This window comes from Trematomus bernacchii, unplaced genomic scaffold (assembly GCF_902827165.1).
Source record: "Trematomus bernacchii unplaced genomic scaffold, fTreBer1.1, whole genome shotgun sequence".
In the NCBI taxonomy this organism is placed as follows: domain Eukaryota; kingdom Metazoa; phylum Chordata; class Actinopteri; order Perciformes; family Nototheniidae; genus Trematomus; species Trematomus bernacchii.
Genome location: NW_022987828.1, coordinates 5,319,091 through 5,333,945, shown reverse-complemented (window position 1 = coordinate 5,333,945; position 14,855 = coordinate 5,319,091). Strand labels below are relative to the sequence as shown.

The following is a 14,855-nucleotide window of genomic DNA, read 5'->3' as shown; positions in this document are numbered from 1 at the left end:
CGTCCACGCAGACATAGAAACAATTCCACGCGTCTGCCATCAACTTGAATTCTTTATTCTCGCGGGGCCAATTGCATTTTTTATTGTTTTGTTGCACAGTGATTTTTCACCAGGATGCTAATTTGACATTTTAATAAATTGTGTGAGCGGCTCCAGTGCTGTGGTGGAATTGCCCCAATCCGTCTCACAGCTGATCCTCTGGCTGGCCCACTCTCCTCTTAGTCGCACTCGCTTATTCATGACAATCTACATGTGTGACAATTACCTGCACAATCCGTCTATGTCAGCACCGGTTGCCCCTCTTCTCTGTGTAATGGCGTTTCTCCATGGCAGCCGGAGCAAGATGAGGTAGAGAGAGGCCACCACTTGCTCCAACCCTGGGAATGGGGGTCTATTTATAGGGCAGAAAGCCAGTCTGATTGTGATTGCCAAATGGGGCTCTTTTTCCTAGGTGTGACAGCAGGTGTCATAAAGCATATACAATACACTCACTTTGCAGGGTTGTCCTTTTATGATTATCTTCAAATTGACAACGAAAGGTAATATTAAAGGGGACCTATTATGCAAAATCCACTTTTTCCTGTCTTTTATACATAAACATGTGTCCCCTCTGTTTAAAGAGATTCTGAAAGTTTCAGGAAAAAAGATTTGCTCACTTTTTGTCCTGATCCATTTATATAAAAATAAAGACCTGTCTGAAAATGAGCTGATCAGATTTTGGCCACTTTACGATGTCATAACGATTGTTTGGCTTGTGTAACCATTAGCCAATAACCAACCAAGGTAACACCTTATCACCTGAATCTCCTCCTAGAGCTCCATTGTGTTCTTTTTAGGGGCGTGGGGAGTGGCTCCTTATTTTCATCTAAAGTAACAGACAGAGAATCAGCACTTTTGAAACAGGGCTGAAACAGAGGGGATTATGGGATGCTACAATGCATGATCTGTTTGGTATTTGGAGCCAAACATTTCAGAGACATGTTTTGTATATATCTGAGACCTATAATATATTGATGAAAAACAGTGTAATAGGGCACTGATATAATACGTAACTGAAAAAATGTAAATCAGACGTGGAAATGTCTTAATTTAATTTATGTGTATGTAGCTTTGATCTATATTTGCTTCTTTATGCGTAATGTTTACTGACAGCCTTATAATGATATTTCCTTAGCTCATCACCAAACTCAGTTCCTTATTGAAGACTGTAAGAGAAAAATATCATTCTGGTACAAAAAGGGGCAACTAACAACCTTTAGTACCAGTAGTGATTTTTTTTGTCTTGACACAGTGGGGGGTGTGTTTCTTTCTCACAGGGGGAACCAGGGGCCATGGGATTACCCGGGCTTGAAGGGCTACCCAGTGCCAAGGTAAGCAACTGTATCGACTCATGAAGCGTTTTATCTGCTTTGACCTAACCTGATTACAAAGTGAGGTAAAGTGCTTTCTCTGTACTTAATTCTCATTACAGAGCATTTTAAGAGGTTTTCTTTCTGAAATGAGATATTCAGCAAAAGAACAAAAGAAACAAATGCTTCCAGTATGAACCTGAAAAGCATTAAGGGTTCCTGGTATAAGTCAATTTAAGGGAATATAATAATGTTTATAATTCAATCACTTATGGTTGAAAAAAGGATTATGGAAATGTCCGGTTTAGAGCCATTAACTGCACATACAGTAATACCACAGCAATCTGAAGCTAAATGTTACAGTTAAGTCTGCACAATGATCAATGCATCATTCTTAATGCAATCTAGCCCTGCATCCTCACCCAACCTAAGTCTAAATCTGTATGGAAAAGACACTTACACAAGACACTATTCCTTTAAGACTTAAATGGTTTCTGTATCCATTTATTTGTGTAAATTGAGTGTATTAACAGTGTGATATGGGGATCATATTGGTGTTGCATGGGTGTAATATTGGTCTAATAATGACAGTTTAATATGAGTGTAAAAACAGTGTTTCATGGGTGTAACATGGGTGTAATAGGGGTGTATTAATGTGTAATATGGGTTTAATAGGGTTGGAATATCAGTGTATGGGTCTAATAACAGTATAACATTGGTTTAATAACTGTTTATTTGGGTTGTATTAATTTCATTTCATTCATTTCAAACCTTTATTTATTGAGATCATTGATCTCTTTTTCAAGGGAGACCTGCTCAAGTAGGTTCCACATGAAACATTAAAAACATAACAGAGCAACAAAAGGACATCATACAGTAGCATTACAGGGATTACAATTTACATAACTATCCACATGCACAGGTACCAACAGCTTCCGATTGAGTAGCATCCAACCGAGCTTTAAAAACATTTAGTGGCACCAGGTTGCTCAGTTTCCATTTTAATTGCAGACTATTCCAGGACAGTGGAGCTGCGCATCTAAATGCTATTTTCCCTAAGACAGTCCTAGCAGTTGGCACATTTAATAAAACCACAGCATGCGATCTCAGGCAGTAGCCACTTACAATTCGCCGTGAGATCAGGGAGCAGATGTAGGATGGAAGTTTCCCTAACATGGCTTTATATATAAAAATGTACCAGTGACTGAGCCTCCGTACAGTTAGTGAAGGCAAACCAGCCCTTGCATACAAGGTACAGTGATGAGTTAATGCTTTACAGTTTGTGTAATAATGTGTAATAATGCCATAATATGGGTGTGATACGGGTCTAATAACAGTATAACATGGGTATAATAACTGTTTATTAGGGTTGTATTAATGTGTAATATGGGTGTAATAATAGTGTAATGTACAGTAGTAAACAGGACTCAATTCATTTTCCAAATTATTGAATGCCCATTTAAGTGTTAAGGAAATACCAATACTCAAAATACCAATCCAAGTCTTCATAACGAGGATGTAAATCATAACTCCCAATTTGTGAATTTTCTAAGTATTGTTTTTAAGCTTTTAAGCCTTTTTTCCTTGCATTTGTTTGAGGAGTCCAGGAGCATCCATTATAAACATGTTTATGGCCGTTTCTGACACCAGTGTCTGTGCCTACTTGACGATGATGTATGTGTATTCTTTATGGTATGTGTATGTCATCCATCCATCTCTCCCTCAGGGCGATATTGGTTTGCCTGGTTCGTCTGGAATGATAGGTCCTACAGTGAGTTTTTTCTCTTCTTCTAATTAATTTACAGTGACTCACACTCAATTGTTGACATATCATCTGTGTTGTTTCAGTCTGCTGCTGGCAACAACTTTCATAAAGCCCACAGAATAACAACCAGCAAAACAGAAGTCCCTTAACACAACACCGCTTGAAACTGGGATATACGTAGACCCGTAGTCTGTTCCCTGGATATACTGTGAAGCTATAGTAGACTTGTTGGTATATTGTGAAGCTGAAGCTGCTGTAGATATGACAACATTGAGGACCTGTCAAACACGTCTGTTCTCTTCCTGTGTTGTGATTGACAGGGGAAGCCCGGCACTGATGGAGAGCGAGGGATCCCAGGAGACTCGGTGAGCCTCAGCCTTCTAACTCTCTTTGAGCTGTCAATCCGTGCGTCATTCCTTTTTCACAGCCGACTGACACGTTGGCTGTCTCTGTTCTTCCACAGGGTGAGAGGGGGCCGCTCGGAGAGACAGGATTCCCAGGGCCCGAGGGACCCCAAGGTGTTCCTGTAAGGATGCTACACAAATGATGTTGCTCTTCCCTATATAATCACTGCTCAATGATGCCAAGACAACTACACTTATGTCCAGGCCGGAGCTTCAATAACACACTGCTCTTTTAGCAGGTCATTCTACCATGATATGAGAGAAAGGAGAGCATGATTCAAGGACAATATGGATAAATGTGTGTGTTGGCGATCACTTGTCCTGTAGATGATTGCAATCCTCCGTGTAATTACCATCAGAGATGGTTTCTGTAATTTTCCCTGTAAGCACACAATGGAACAGTGTTCGCACAGCAATCAGGATCATTATCCCTTGGTTGAGATATCTCATTAACTGTGGAGATTACTAGGAGTGCAACAGTGCTGATCCAATCGAAGGTGGGGGCTAATACAAAATGTCTTTGTTTTTGTTTCACTCCTTGAGCAGGGGAGACCTGGAAAAGATGGAACTCATGGAGAAAAGGTGAGTTGTGCGAACACGTTTCAAATCCCCTTATAGACAGTGCTTTACATCCGCCGAGCTACAGAAAGTTGGCACAGCAGATTTGTATCCCCCCCACCTCAAGCTACAGCCTCCTGAGTGCATTAAAGCTATTTGCATATTTGCATATTCGAGATTTTAAAGGATAAAAAACGAAGTCAAATCCTGCAGATTCGAGGCTTTGTTGACTTTTTACCCTAATTATACAGTTAATGCTTTTAGGCAATGATAAAATGTTTGTAAAAGAGGGAAGCAGACACTTAGATTAAACATGCATTTTCCTGCCTGATGAACCTGGCAAAAATAGAAACAAATACTGCGGCAATGTCTGCTTTTAGCTAGTTCATCAAACATATTAGAGGCGTTTTACTTCATAATCACACAGAATGGGCTCACAGCATGCAGAACATATTTGCCCTGAATAGCCATTACCAGACCATTATACAGTCCAATAGAAAACTGGTTCCACTATGAAAATTACTGTTTTTTCCCTTTAATGACAACCCCTACAGTTTATTGTTTGCTCATTACTATTAGTTGGTATTCTTCCACCAGAGTCTCAGCATTGCACAAAGCCTTATACACTTGTATCCTGTTTTCCTGCATTAGTGCCTCATTTTTCCATGGGACAACAGTGCCATCTAGCAGGCGGCTTTCCCCCTTTCTACCGAGACTCATCGCACACTGCTTTGAGGTTTAATGTAATGCTCATGGAAGCACATTTCACTGGGCAAGATGATAGATTTAAGCCTCCTTTTTAAGGCATTTGGGAATACAGAGTAGCACAGATTAAAGCAGGCAGGGGAGAACAGCATCACAGAGAGATGCCTGTTATAAAACCACATCATGCCAGATTGTCTTTTGCATGGCTCCCATAATTCAGCAGGAAATTGATACAAAGGTGCTCCCAGGGGTATTGCTGTGAGCACCGTAAAGGGAAGCAATGAGGAGTGACAGGGAAGGATTGGAAGACACAGGATGTTGTGACATGAAGCCAGAGACAGGTACTTTCTCTGCCAGCTATACCCTCATACAGTAGAGGCAGCTGCTGGGAAAGCGATGCAGAGAAGCCGTGACATTGCAGAAGGTGAAACACTCTTACAGGGAGATTTTATACAAGCAATATACCTGAGCTGACTGAGAAGCAATCAATGCACAGTCATCTGAAAAGTGTACATTTCTCAAAGTCAAGTAATTCAGGAAAAGCTTGCTCAAAGTTTTTTCTCGAGGCAACAGAACAGGCAATTCTGCAAATATGATGGTGGATATGAGAAATATGCCAATACGATGGGTTTAAATAATAGAAATCTCTGCTGTGCTTGTATGGATAACAATAAAGGAGAATTATGTGTGCCCTGGCTTAACATCAATACTTTGTCAAGAGTGGGTGAAAAGCTTTAGGGTCAGCAAACTTTATTTTCCCAATTATTTAGAGGTGTTATCTTTTCTTGTGACTAAACTATGTTTCATCTGCTTTATTTCGTAGGGAATTACAGGTACATCAGGAGACAGAGGATCCAAAGGAGAGCGTGTAAGTAGCGTCATCCCTGATGTCCTAAAAGGAAGCTGTTGGTACATTATGACTCACACTTAAATGCACAACAAAAATGTTGTGATGAATAGTAATGAAAGTCTTCACTTCGGCACAAATATGACTAATCCGCACGTAAGCACTAGATAAAGGCATTTAACGCTCAGTGCAGTTTCCCATTGTATTTGCAAGGCTAAATTAAAGCGCTCCGTCATACTCAAGCAGTAATCTATTGCAAAATGAGGCTTTTAGCTTTATAATTGGCAACCGTACCTCAGGACAGGTGACTGGCTGGACACATTAGGACAAATAGGTCAGTGTGCACCGCATCTTAAAGGTCCCCTATTATACTCTTTTTCATCACTATATCATAGGTCTCAGATATATACAAAACATGTCTCTGAGGTGTTTGCCTCGAAATACCAAACAGATCGTGCATTGTAGCGTCCCATAATCCCCTCTGTTTCAGCCCTGTTCCAAAAGTGCTGATTCTCTGTCTGTTACTTTAGATGAAAATAAGGAGCCCCTCCCCACGCCCCTCTGAGAGATATTTGGTTAAAAAGAACACGATGGTGCTCTAGGAGGAGATTCAGGTGATAAGGTGGTGTGGCGGGGGGGGGGTTACCTTCGTTGGTTATTGGCTAATGGTTACACAAGCCAAAAAAACATTATGACATCATAAAGTGGGCAAAATCTGATCAGCTCATTTTCAGACAGGTTTTTATATACAAAAAGTGAGAGAATCTTTTTTCCTGACACTTTCAGAATCTCTTTACACAGAGGAGACACATGTTGATGTAGAAAAGACATGAAAAAGTCGATTTTGCATAATAGGTGACCTTTAAGTGATAATGATGAGTCAGGCGGGGAAAATAGTGGCTGCGGTGTGGCGTATTCCAGCAGGAATTGCAGCTAAGACATGTCTGGACTTCTTTACTGCAGGGTGATCCCGGTATTCCTGGAGAAAGAGGGGTTCAAGGCGAGAGGGGGCGCTTAGGGGATCCTGGCCTGCTTGGACCATCCGGACAAAAAGGAGATTCTGGCGCTCCAGGACAATTTGAGAATGCTAACGTCTTGGTAAGATAACTTTGATCAAACACACACTATCTTTCCCCGCAGATGATTAAAACCTCCATCAGCCTACTTCCTCCCTGAGCTTGCGAAAGTAGTTCAGTTCTCGTATGGAAGAAATGGTGCAGCTACATATTTTTGTGTGAGACATCAAACAAGGCTTTGTTGGGGAGGTTGCTGTTCTCTTTCTGCAGAGCGCTTCCCACTCCTCATGCAGGCAACCGAAGGTCAGAGAGGGAGAGAGATGGAGACAGAGAGAAAGACAGATATGTGGGCGTGCCTGGAGCTCAGCAGAGCAGTGAAAACACCTCCGTGTGTCACAGACATTTTACACATACTCAACGCAGTCACAACTGTTATATAACAGCAGAGATTGAATCTGTTTGGACTGAAGAAGAAGTCCAAAGCTACTGTTGTTTGCCTATTTTACCCTGAAAAGCTCTAACAGCTTTTGAGAGATATATATTGTCATACAGTACATTCGCCTTGATAGAAGAGGCATGCAGATGAGAAGCCACTCTTTATATCTGAAGCACAGAGGGCTTTACTACAGAAATGGACAGAAAGTGACACCTGGAAGTCTCTTTATAGAGTCATAATACCTCATTTTATATTCCCAGGCTCAATCCATTTTTACTTCTAGCTGGATTTAAGGTGCAGATGTGATTTTACAATGTAAGGGGGGATTTCACTGAATAGTTAGAAAAGAGAATTTTCAGAAGTAATCTCTTCTCCCTGTCGTGGGTTTCAATGTTTTTTGAGTTGAGATATAAGTCAATTTAATTTTCATTGCTGCCAGTTAATTTCTGAATGAAATATGTGTGTATTCTTCTCCTTTCCACGCACAGGGTGATCCCGGCTTCATTCAAGAACTCAAAATGCTCATCAGAAACGAAGTATTAAAGGTCTTTGAAGGTACAAATGATCCCAAATGAAAACGTTCCATAGTTATTATTCAAGGATTTCTCCGTTTTGAATGTGAGTTGTTTCATTTTGGTACCTTGTAGAGAAGCTATCGAGCTCTGCCGTGCCACAGAAGACACATGCGGGGATCCTGGCTTCACAAATCCACGGGCCTCCTGGAGCTCCTGGGAAGGACGGATTACCCGGAACACCAGGAGAGCCCGGACCTCCTGGTACTCATGGTAAGAGCTCAGGCTGCCAAACTCAACTGCTGGACCTTAACATCAACTCAGAAAGATAACCACTTCTGTTGAAATGAAAATAACTTGTAACCTTTGATTGCTCTGAACCAGACACTTACAGTAACCCTTTGATATTTTTACCCACGAAACATGTCTATTGGCGTTTCATTCACCTATGAGTCCGCACCACACATATTCAAAGCAAGCAGGAAATAGTGAACTGCAACATTCTTTTCTGTATATAAAGACTCAGGATGAAGCTGGAATTGGATGGGGGCTACCAATAAAGGTTTGTATTTTGGGGATTCATGGGTATCTTTCTCTTGCTTAGACCCGTTTATCAATGCAGACTGAGGGGCGGGAAGCAGAGGAAAAAGGCCAGGAGTGTGGTGCACAGCGGCTCTCTGGGAAATATGAAGACAAACGAAGAATTGGCTGTGAATAAGAGAAAGCATTATCAATGTGGACAGGAAAGAGCCCCAGTATTGATACCTCACTTCGGGGAAGAAAGCCTCTAAAGTAGAAAAGGAGCATAGTCAGGAAAGAGGGTGGACGTTCTTTGATCAGACTGATGACTTTCTGACTGCTGCAACACTAATGGTTTGCCGGTCAGGCTTTATACCTCAAACTCGCTTAGAATAGTATTGTGTCCGCAGCAGAGCGGTGTCTTAACTTTAAAAGGAGTGTGTTACGTTGTTGGTGCAGATCAAAAGCACCACTGCATTGGCCTTTGTTCTTAAGCTATATATCTACCTCACATTAATCAAGACCATGTACACTTTAACCCACTGCTATGATATAAAATGCTGTTTTCATTCATGAATAATGTAGTTAAAGTAGGCCACTACTGGACTATACATATGTGTGCTGTGATAATGCCTTTTGCATTACACATGTCTTTGATTTCCTTCAGCTTGTTGTATTTTTTTAAGCTTCCAAAGAGTGTTTTATAGGTGATTCGTAATGCAGCTTTGCAATAAATGTGTATTGAAAACAAAGAGGAACGTTTTTTCCCTTGGTAAATCAAAAATTCAACAACTTCCCTTAATTTTGTCTTTGTTGACTTGTGCCTCCACTCAGCTGGGGAGAGAGTTTGGGGTAATATTTCCTCATTATTTCTCGTCATCCTCGGCTGGAGACTGTGCTTCTCTGAAATATCTAACTTGACTTATTCTCCAATATGCCAAAATGAATTGTTTATGGAGAACAATAACCCCTCTGTTGAGTTATTCTTTTCTTCGTGGTTTGACTTCACATGGGTGAAAGTCTCAAGCTGTTAAAGAACACCCATGCTGAAAAGCATCATCTGTTTTTTCTTTTTTTTATCCCATTTCCCTATGTTATAATTGACTGCTCATTTATCATTCTATATTCATGTATTACATTTGAGAGCGTAAGGAGAAATCATGTAAATCCTTTGTATTTAAGTGCATTTCATAAATAATTTTGATTTTAACATTCTTTTTTGTTTTATTTTGTATTCTAGTGCGTTCTGTTTATGTATCAATCCTGAAACAAGTGTTTTTTTTTTATTATATCTGGCTGTAAACTCTGTGTTTTGGCGCTGCAATCCTTTGTCCTGTACAATATGGAAATATCAGTAAACATCCCGCAGTAATTGGCCTTTGATGGAGCAGCTGCTCAAAGAAAGGTGTTCTTTCTTTCTTCTGTCAAGCCTAGCATGGCAGAATAAATAGATGCTGCTGTTAATGCTGTTTACAACAGTGTACAACAGGTGCAGCACTGCAATCCTATCAATCAAGCATGAAGAACACTCTCTGGCAATAATATTTTCTATTAGCGCATTTTATCCATTAGTGCCCGAGAAAAAAAATGTTTTCAACCAAGTGTAGATGCAGTATGGAGTTTTCGATTTATCAGAGTGCACCAATCCGGCGTGCCACCCAAGCTTATTGCCCTGTGTGCTATTCAGTCTTTTTTTTGCTTAAGGTACAGTGCTCTTTTCTTCATGGATCGTCTCCTCCCTGAATGAATGCCCCAGGCTCTGTGAGTGTTGAAAGAAGTCTCATTATTGTGGCAATGTGTGGATAGCCCCCTCTCTCTTTTGAGACTCGGTTTTGGAGCATTCATAAGCCTTTTTTCTGACATGTAAGCGTCGAAGCGTTTCCCCTTTGGGCCAGGCGGTGTGATGCTTGATACTCCTCCTGTCAATGTTTCTGATGCACTCCATGCAACCGCTGGTCCTGAGACTCCATTACTTTAAGTGCCTCGTGGGGAAATATATTTCCCAGCCCCTGAAATTCTTACTTGGTATGCTGCTTGTTTTGTATACTGCAAAGACTCAGCAGCTTAGCATGGAGTGAGAAAGCCTTTCAATAACATGTTTGTGTGCTCATTGTTCTACACAACGCACTTGCTGGCCTTGAAGATGAGTGTTAATGCTTTGATTTGATTTATTTGACTCATCATCATGTCTTTGACGTTTTAAGCATGTCCTTGTGTTATTTCATCTTGGAGGTAATCATGCAGAATCAAATCAGCATAGCAGAAAGCCTTTTAAAATGAGATAAATTAGCTTTCTCTCTGTGGTCAAACAGAAGAAAAAAATGATTAATGAGCGTGTTTATCCTCCCGTTAAATTACGTCTATTGTAATGAATAGATAAGATTGTTTTCTGCATCTGTTTGTGGTACATATGTATTTATCTGAATGCCTTGAGTGAGCAACATATCTGACCTTTGATTGAAAAAAAAGCTCTGTTCTTCTTCAAAGACTTGCGCTCGCGGCCATATTGTTGCCAGAGAGCTGTACACGCCTCTTTCATTGGACGCTAACGTTCAGATGGCTTGTTTGATGATTTCCAATTTGACAGGATATCAGTAGGTCTTACATTATTCAGAAGGATGGGATTCCTACATCAACTATCAAAGCTGCAGGCTTGATGCTGGACATTGCGAAACGTATTGTTCATATCTATATCATCAAGAAGCCACTCTGTAGAAGTCCCTGGGAAGATACAAAGATTTCAATAAAGGTATCCAATGGGAAAAGTAGTTTTTTTAACATGTTTGGGCATTTGTACTAATCTCACTAACTGTGGTTCCGCGCTCCGTAAACACAACACCGCACACTTGATGTTGGCAGTATCTGTGCTCAGCCCGAGTGTTGTGTCTGTCCTCAGGGTACAGGGGGCAGAAAGGAGAGCGGGGTCAGCTTGGTCTGGGGTTACCAGGAGATCCAGGAGCCACGGGGCCACCAGGTAAGAGACATCTTAGATCGTACACTAAACTTGATGTAATCAGTGCATTTTGTTACAGGCAGCAAGGACGAATCCAAGAGAATGTGTTTTAAGTTATTTTGCTTTGCATTGGAGACTTTTGAACCCACTGCGAATTCATAGAACTTTACGTCAAAGCGGGCCATCAATATGTTTATAATAACAAGGGTTTAAATGAGTGTTTGTCTTGTGAAGGGTGATTCATTTTTGATCAACCAACAGAAACTGGTGAACATAGACAGTCAAAAAATGTTGGAGACCAAAAATGAGCTAAGAGGAGAGCAAAGTTGCTCTGTATCTGCAATAATATGGCAAGAAAGATCAGAAAGTACTTCCCTGCCCTTCTGGTGTGCTTCGATTTGACCCCTTTTTTCACTGAATGACCCCCTGTCTCCTCCACATCTTAGTTTATTACGTTTCCTACCTGTCTAAAAGAAGGACATTAAGTGAGACTCAGTAAACATCAGTTGTGTCAAATCTCAAAGCTCAAATGTATTTCAGCCTTCATGTGGAATCTCAGCATGTTGGAGATAAAAGCAACTCTCAGATACCTTTTCGTAAAACCTCTGACACAAATTGGACCACAACAGAGGACAAAGTGCTGCAGAGATGGAGCAATGACGTCCGTCCTGTACTGTTAAAGTTCAGCCTTATGTGCTGAGCAAAGTTTCTCTTAACACGACCTAAGATGTCGGCTTGTCCCCTGCTCCCGTGAACTAAGAAATAACTCCCTACCCCCCGACGGAGCCATGACTTCAGTCCTTTGACAGCAGGAGTATATCACTGACCCTAAAGTCACGTATACAACTATGTGTGAGCATAATGCATGTGTGGGGCCAATGATAACAAAAATCAGTGGCTCCTCTGGAGAGGACTAATCTAGGCTGTTGAAAGACATTATGTCCAGGGGCGTACAGTGATAGGAAGCACCTTCGGCACAGCTGCTGGGGTTAGACTTCCACTGTGTTCACATCCCGGTAAGAGTCAGAAAGTTTAACAAACTGAATGTGCCAGGCCACTGCGTCTGTATTCCCTGGGCAGTTACTGTAGTCCCTGTACAGCAGAAACATATTTCTACCAACCAAACCTCCCGTCACCCGGTCATCATGAGTGACAACTCGTACCCCTCGTCACATGGAGCAGATTTAACCTACAGTACAGCCTACAGGTCCATGGAGAAATATGGCATTTCAGTGGTTGACCACAATGTCCATTTCCTGTCATTGCTTATAACTCTTTTTACCAGATAGACTTTGATGTCATAAATGAACTCTGTGCTATATATAAATATATAAGCAAAAATATAACCAATGCAGGTAGGGAAACATATTGGTGGTTTCTATGACGCCCATGTCTATAATGCATTTAAAACCAACTTATCAAGAGTTAAAACCTGCTTATAGCACTTTTATATTAACCGACTTGTATTTTAATCGCACTCATAAATATTAACTATGCCTTATAACACCAATAATAGCACATTTTAAAGCATTATTACTTATAAGGTCAAGTATCAAAAGTTCATACTGTATTTGCTAGTGACTCACATTTTAGATGAATTATGTGTTATTACCTTAACTTACAATGACCACTAAATGTGACTTATAATAATAATAATAATAATAATATAATAATAATAACTCTATTAATGATAACATGCATTTTACTTAAAACACCCAGTGACCACTTTTAGTTACTTATAATCACATTTCAATGCATTATAACAATGATTCTAAAAAAATATTATAACATATTGGGATCTATTAATAACGCTATGGTTTGTTAAAAGAATAAATCTGTGTGTGACAATTATGAAGCTTTACTGTATGATACTTTTAGGTTATATAAAATGCTTTATAATGTTTTATGATGGACTCTTAAGTGTACAGTTAGATTAGATTTGAATGCACCATACGTTTTTTTATAATTAAATATCGACATTTGAGATAAGTATTGTGTGCCTTTGCTCTGGCGTGGACAGCACAAAGCAGCACAGTACTGAGGACAGTTTTGTGTGAGAGCAGTTTAGCAGGAGATGGATGTGTCGGTGATGGAAAGGGCAAGTTGTGTTTCCAGAGGGAGGAAAAGAACGAGGCTGTACCTGTGGTTCCTGCTGAATGAAGAGCACTTTCCCCGCTGTGACTGATGTAATGGATATGGAGGGGTTTTATAAGCTTAAAGAGATGTGTCACAAACACAAATATCATCCCTGGTCCTTGTGTTTGTATGGCAATGAAGCTGTGTCACTTCAGCAAGCTGTTGCTTAGTAACATGAGACACTCATGTCTCATCTGCAGTGATGACGTCATAGTGGAGAAAGAGGAAATGTACTTTCTCTGTCCTTGATGGCCGTTACGGTGAAATAAATAATTTAGTAATTGAAACATATTGCAGGTATTAAAATGATAATGGTAAAGGAGAATATAGAGAAGGATTAATATCATACCGTATATCAGAATGCTTTTCCAGTATAGATAGGACTAATGTATGCAAAATCACATCCAGTAAATTATGATCTATGTTCACTGCAATTAAAACTGTGTTGTACTACTTCGCTTAACAGTATTGTTCTAGTTTGTTAAATGTTTTTTTTCATTATTATTCTAGATATTATATTCTAGATATTTGCCTTATTGAATGGCTTTAATGATACATCTTCTTAAAACTATTGTTTATACACGTTGCATTAGTTACCAAATCGGTTTATCAGCTCAATGGTTTTAACTCGAAATCAAATTGTCACATTATGATTTCACCTGAAAGTTGGACAATTAAAATTCCGATTACTACCTTTCAGTAAAGCCTGTTCGATGAGAAGAAATCAACTCATCAGTGCTCTGTGGTGGCCATAGTTTTTTATAATGGTGTCAATTTCTTGTTAGTTATCCAACAACACATACACCAGTTACGATATTCCTGCAACGCGCTAATATCAGCAGATATATCAACCTGATTTATTGGGTCTAGCTCTAGCAGAAATACCTGCAGTGGATGTATACTCTGGCTTTCTCGCATTATGAACTATCTCTTTGTATTTCCACACAGTGTGTCACTCCACTGAGCGATGATAAAGTGCAGCCTGGCACAGGAATGAATAATGTCTAATTCTCTGTCCAGGCTCCCCTGGGACCACTCCTCAGGGCTCTCCGGGGCCCCGTGGACCCCCTGGGAACTGTGACCCAGGTGACTGCCTACTTCCATCCCTGTGAGCCCAGCGGAGCCGATTGGAAAACCAACGTCAAACTCCGGACCTACAACTGACCTCTTTTGTTCACGTTACAAACACGTGGGGATGCAGTCAGGATTGTTCTTGTTCTTGTTGGGTTTGTTTTAAATTGGATAGAAAACCTTTGAGGGTTTTTTTTGTTTCTTTCTGCAATCCTGTACTTCTTGTTTTCACATCCCCTACTGTGATGCATTCCTTGTCAACTCTCATTATGTCTTTCAAGACCATGAAATGACTTTGTTTCATCAGTTCTGTCTGAAAAAATGATCTTAATAATTATTTGTTTGCCTCCTTAATGGGCATGCCTTTTCACCCTTCTGTTCTTATTCAGATAAGCCAATGTGCTGGCAGAAGGTACATCTCAAATGTGTGTGTGTGTGTGTGTGTGTGTGTGTGTGTGTGTGTGTGTGTGTGTGTGTGTGTGTGTGTGTGTGTGTGTGTGTGTGTGTGTGTGTGTGTGTGTGTGTGTGTGTGTGTGTGTGTGTGTGTGTGTGTGTGTGTGTGTGTGTGTGTGTGTGTGTGTGTG

At 40.4% G+C, this 14,855-nt stretch overlaps 1 protein-coding gene across 1 annotated transcript in view; it reads left to right on the top strand.

Moving 5' to 3' along the window:
- The window catches only part of LOC117499715 (collagen alpha-1(XIX) chain), a 92,938-nt gene extending 78,626 nt beyond the window's left edge, over window positions 1-14,312 (top strand). The window contains exons 46-56 of the mRNA XM_034152299.1: window positions 1,317-1,370; window positions 3,076-3,120; window positions 3,435-3,479; window positions 3,578-3,640; window positions 4,065-4,100; window positions 5,605-5,649; window positions 6,592-6,726; window positions 7,569-7,635; window positions 7,728-7,865; window positions 11,008-11,085; window positions 14,221-14,312. Of these exons, the coding sequence (XP_034008190.1) occupies window positions 1,317-1,370; window positions 3,076-3,120; window positions 3,435-3,479; window positions 3,578-3,640; window positions 4,065-4,100; window positions 5,605-5,649; window positions 6,592-6,726; window positions 7,569-7,635; window positions 7,728-7,865; window positions 11,008-11,085; window positions 14,221-14,312 (798 nt within the window). The remainder of the gene's footprint in view (window positions 1-1,316; window positions 1,371-3,075; window positions 3,121-3,434; window positions 3,480-3,577; window positions 3,641-4,064; window positions 4,101-5,604; window positions 5,650-6,591; window positions 6,727-7,568; window positions 7,636-7,727; window positions 7,866-11,007; window positions 11,086-14,220) is intronic.
- Window positions 14,313-14,855: the final 543 nt, after the last annotated feature.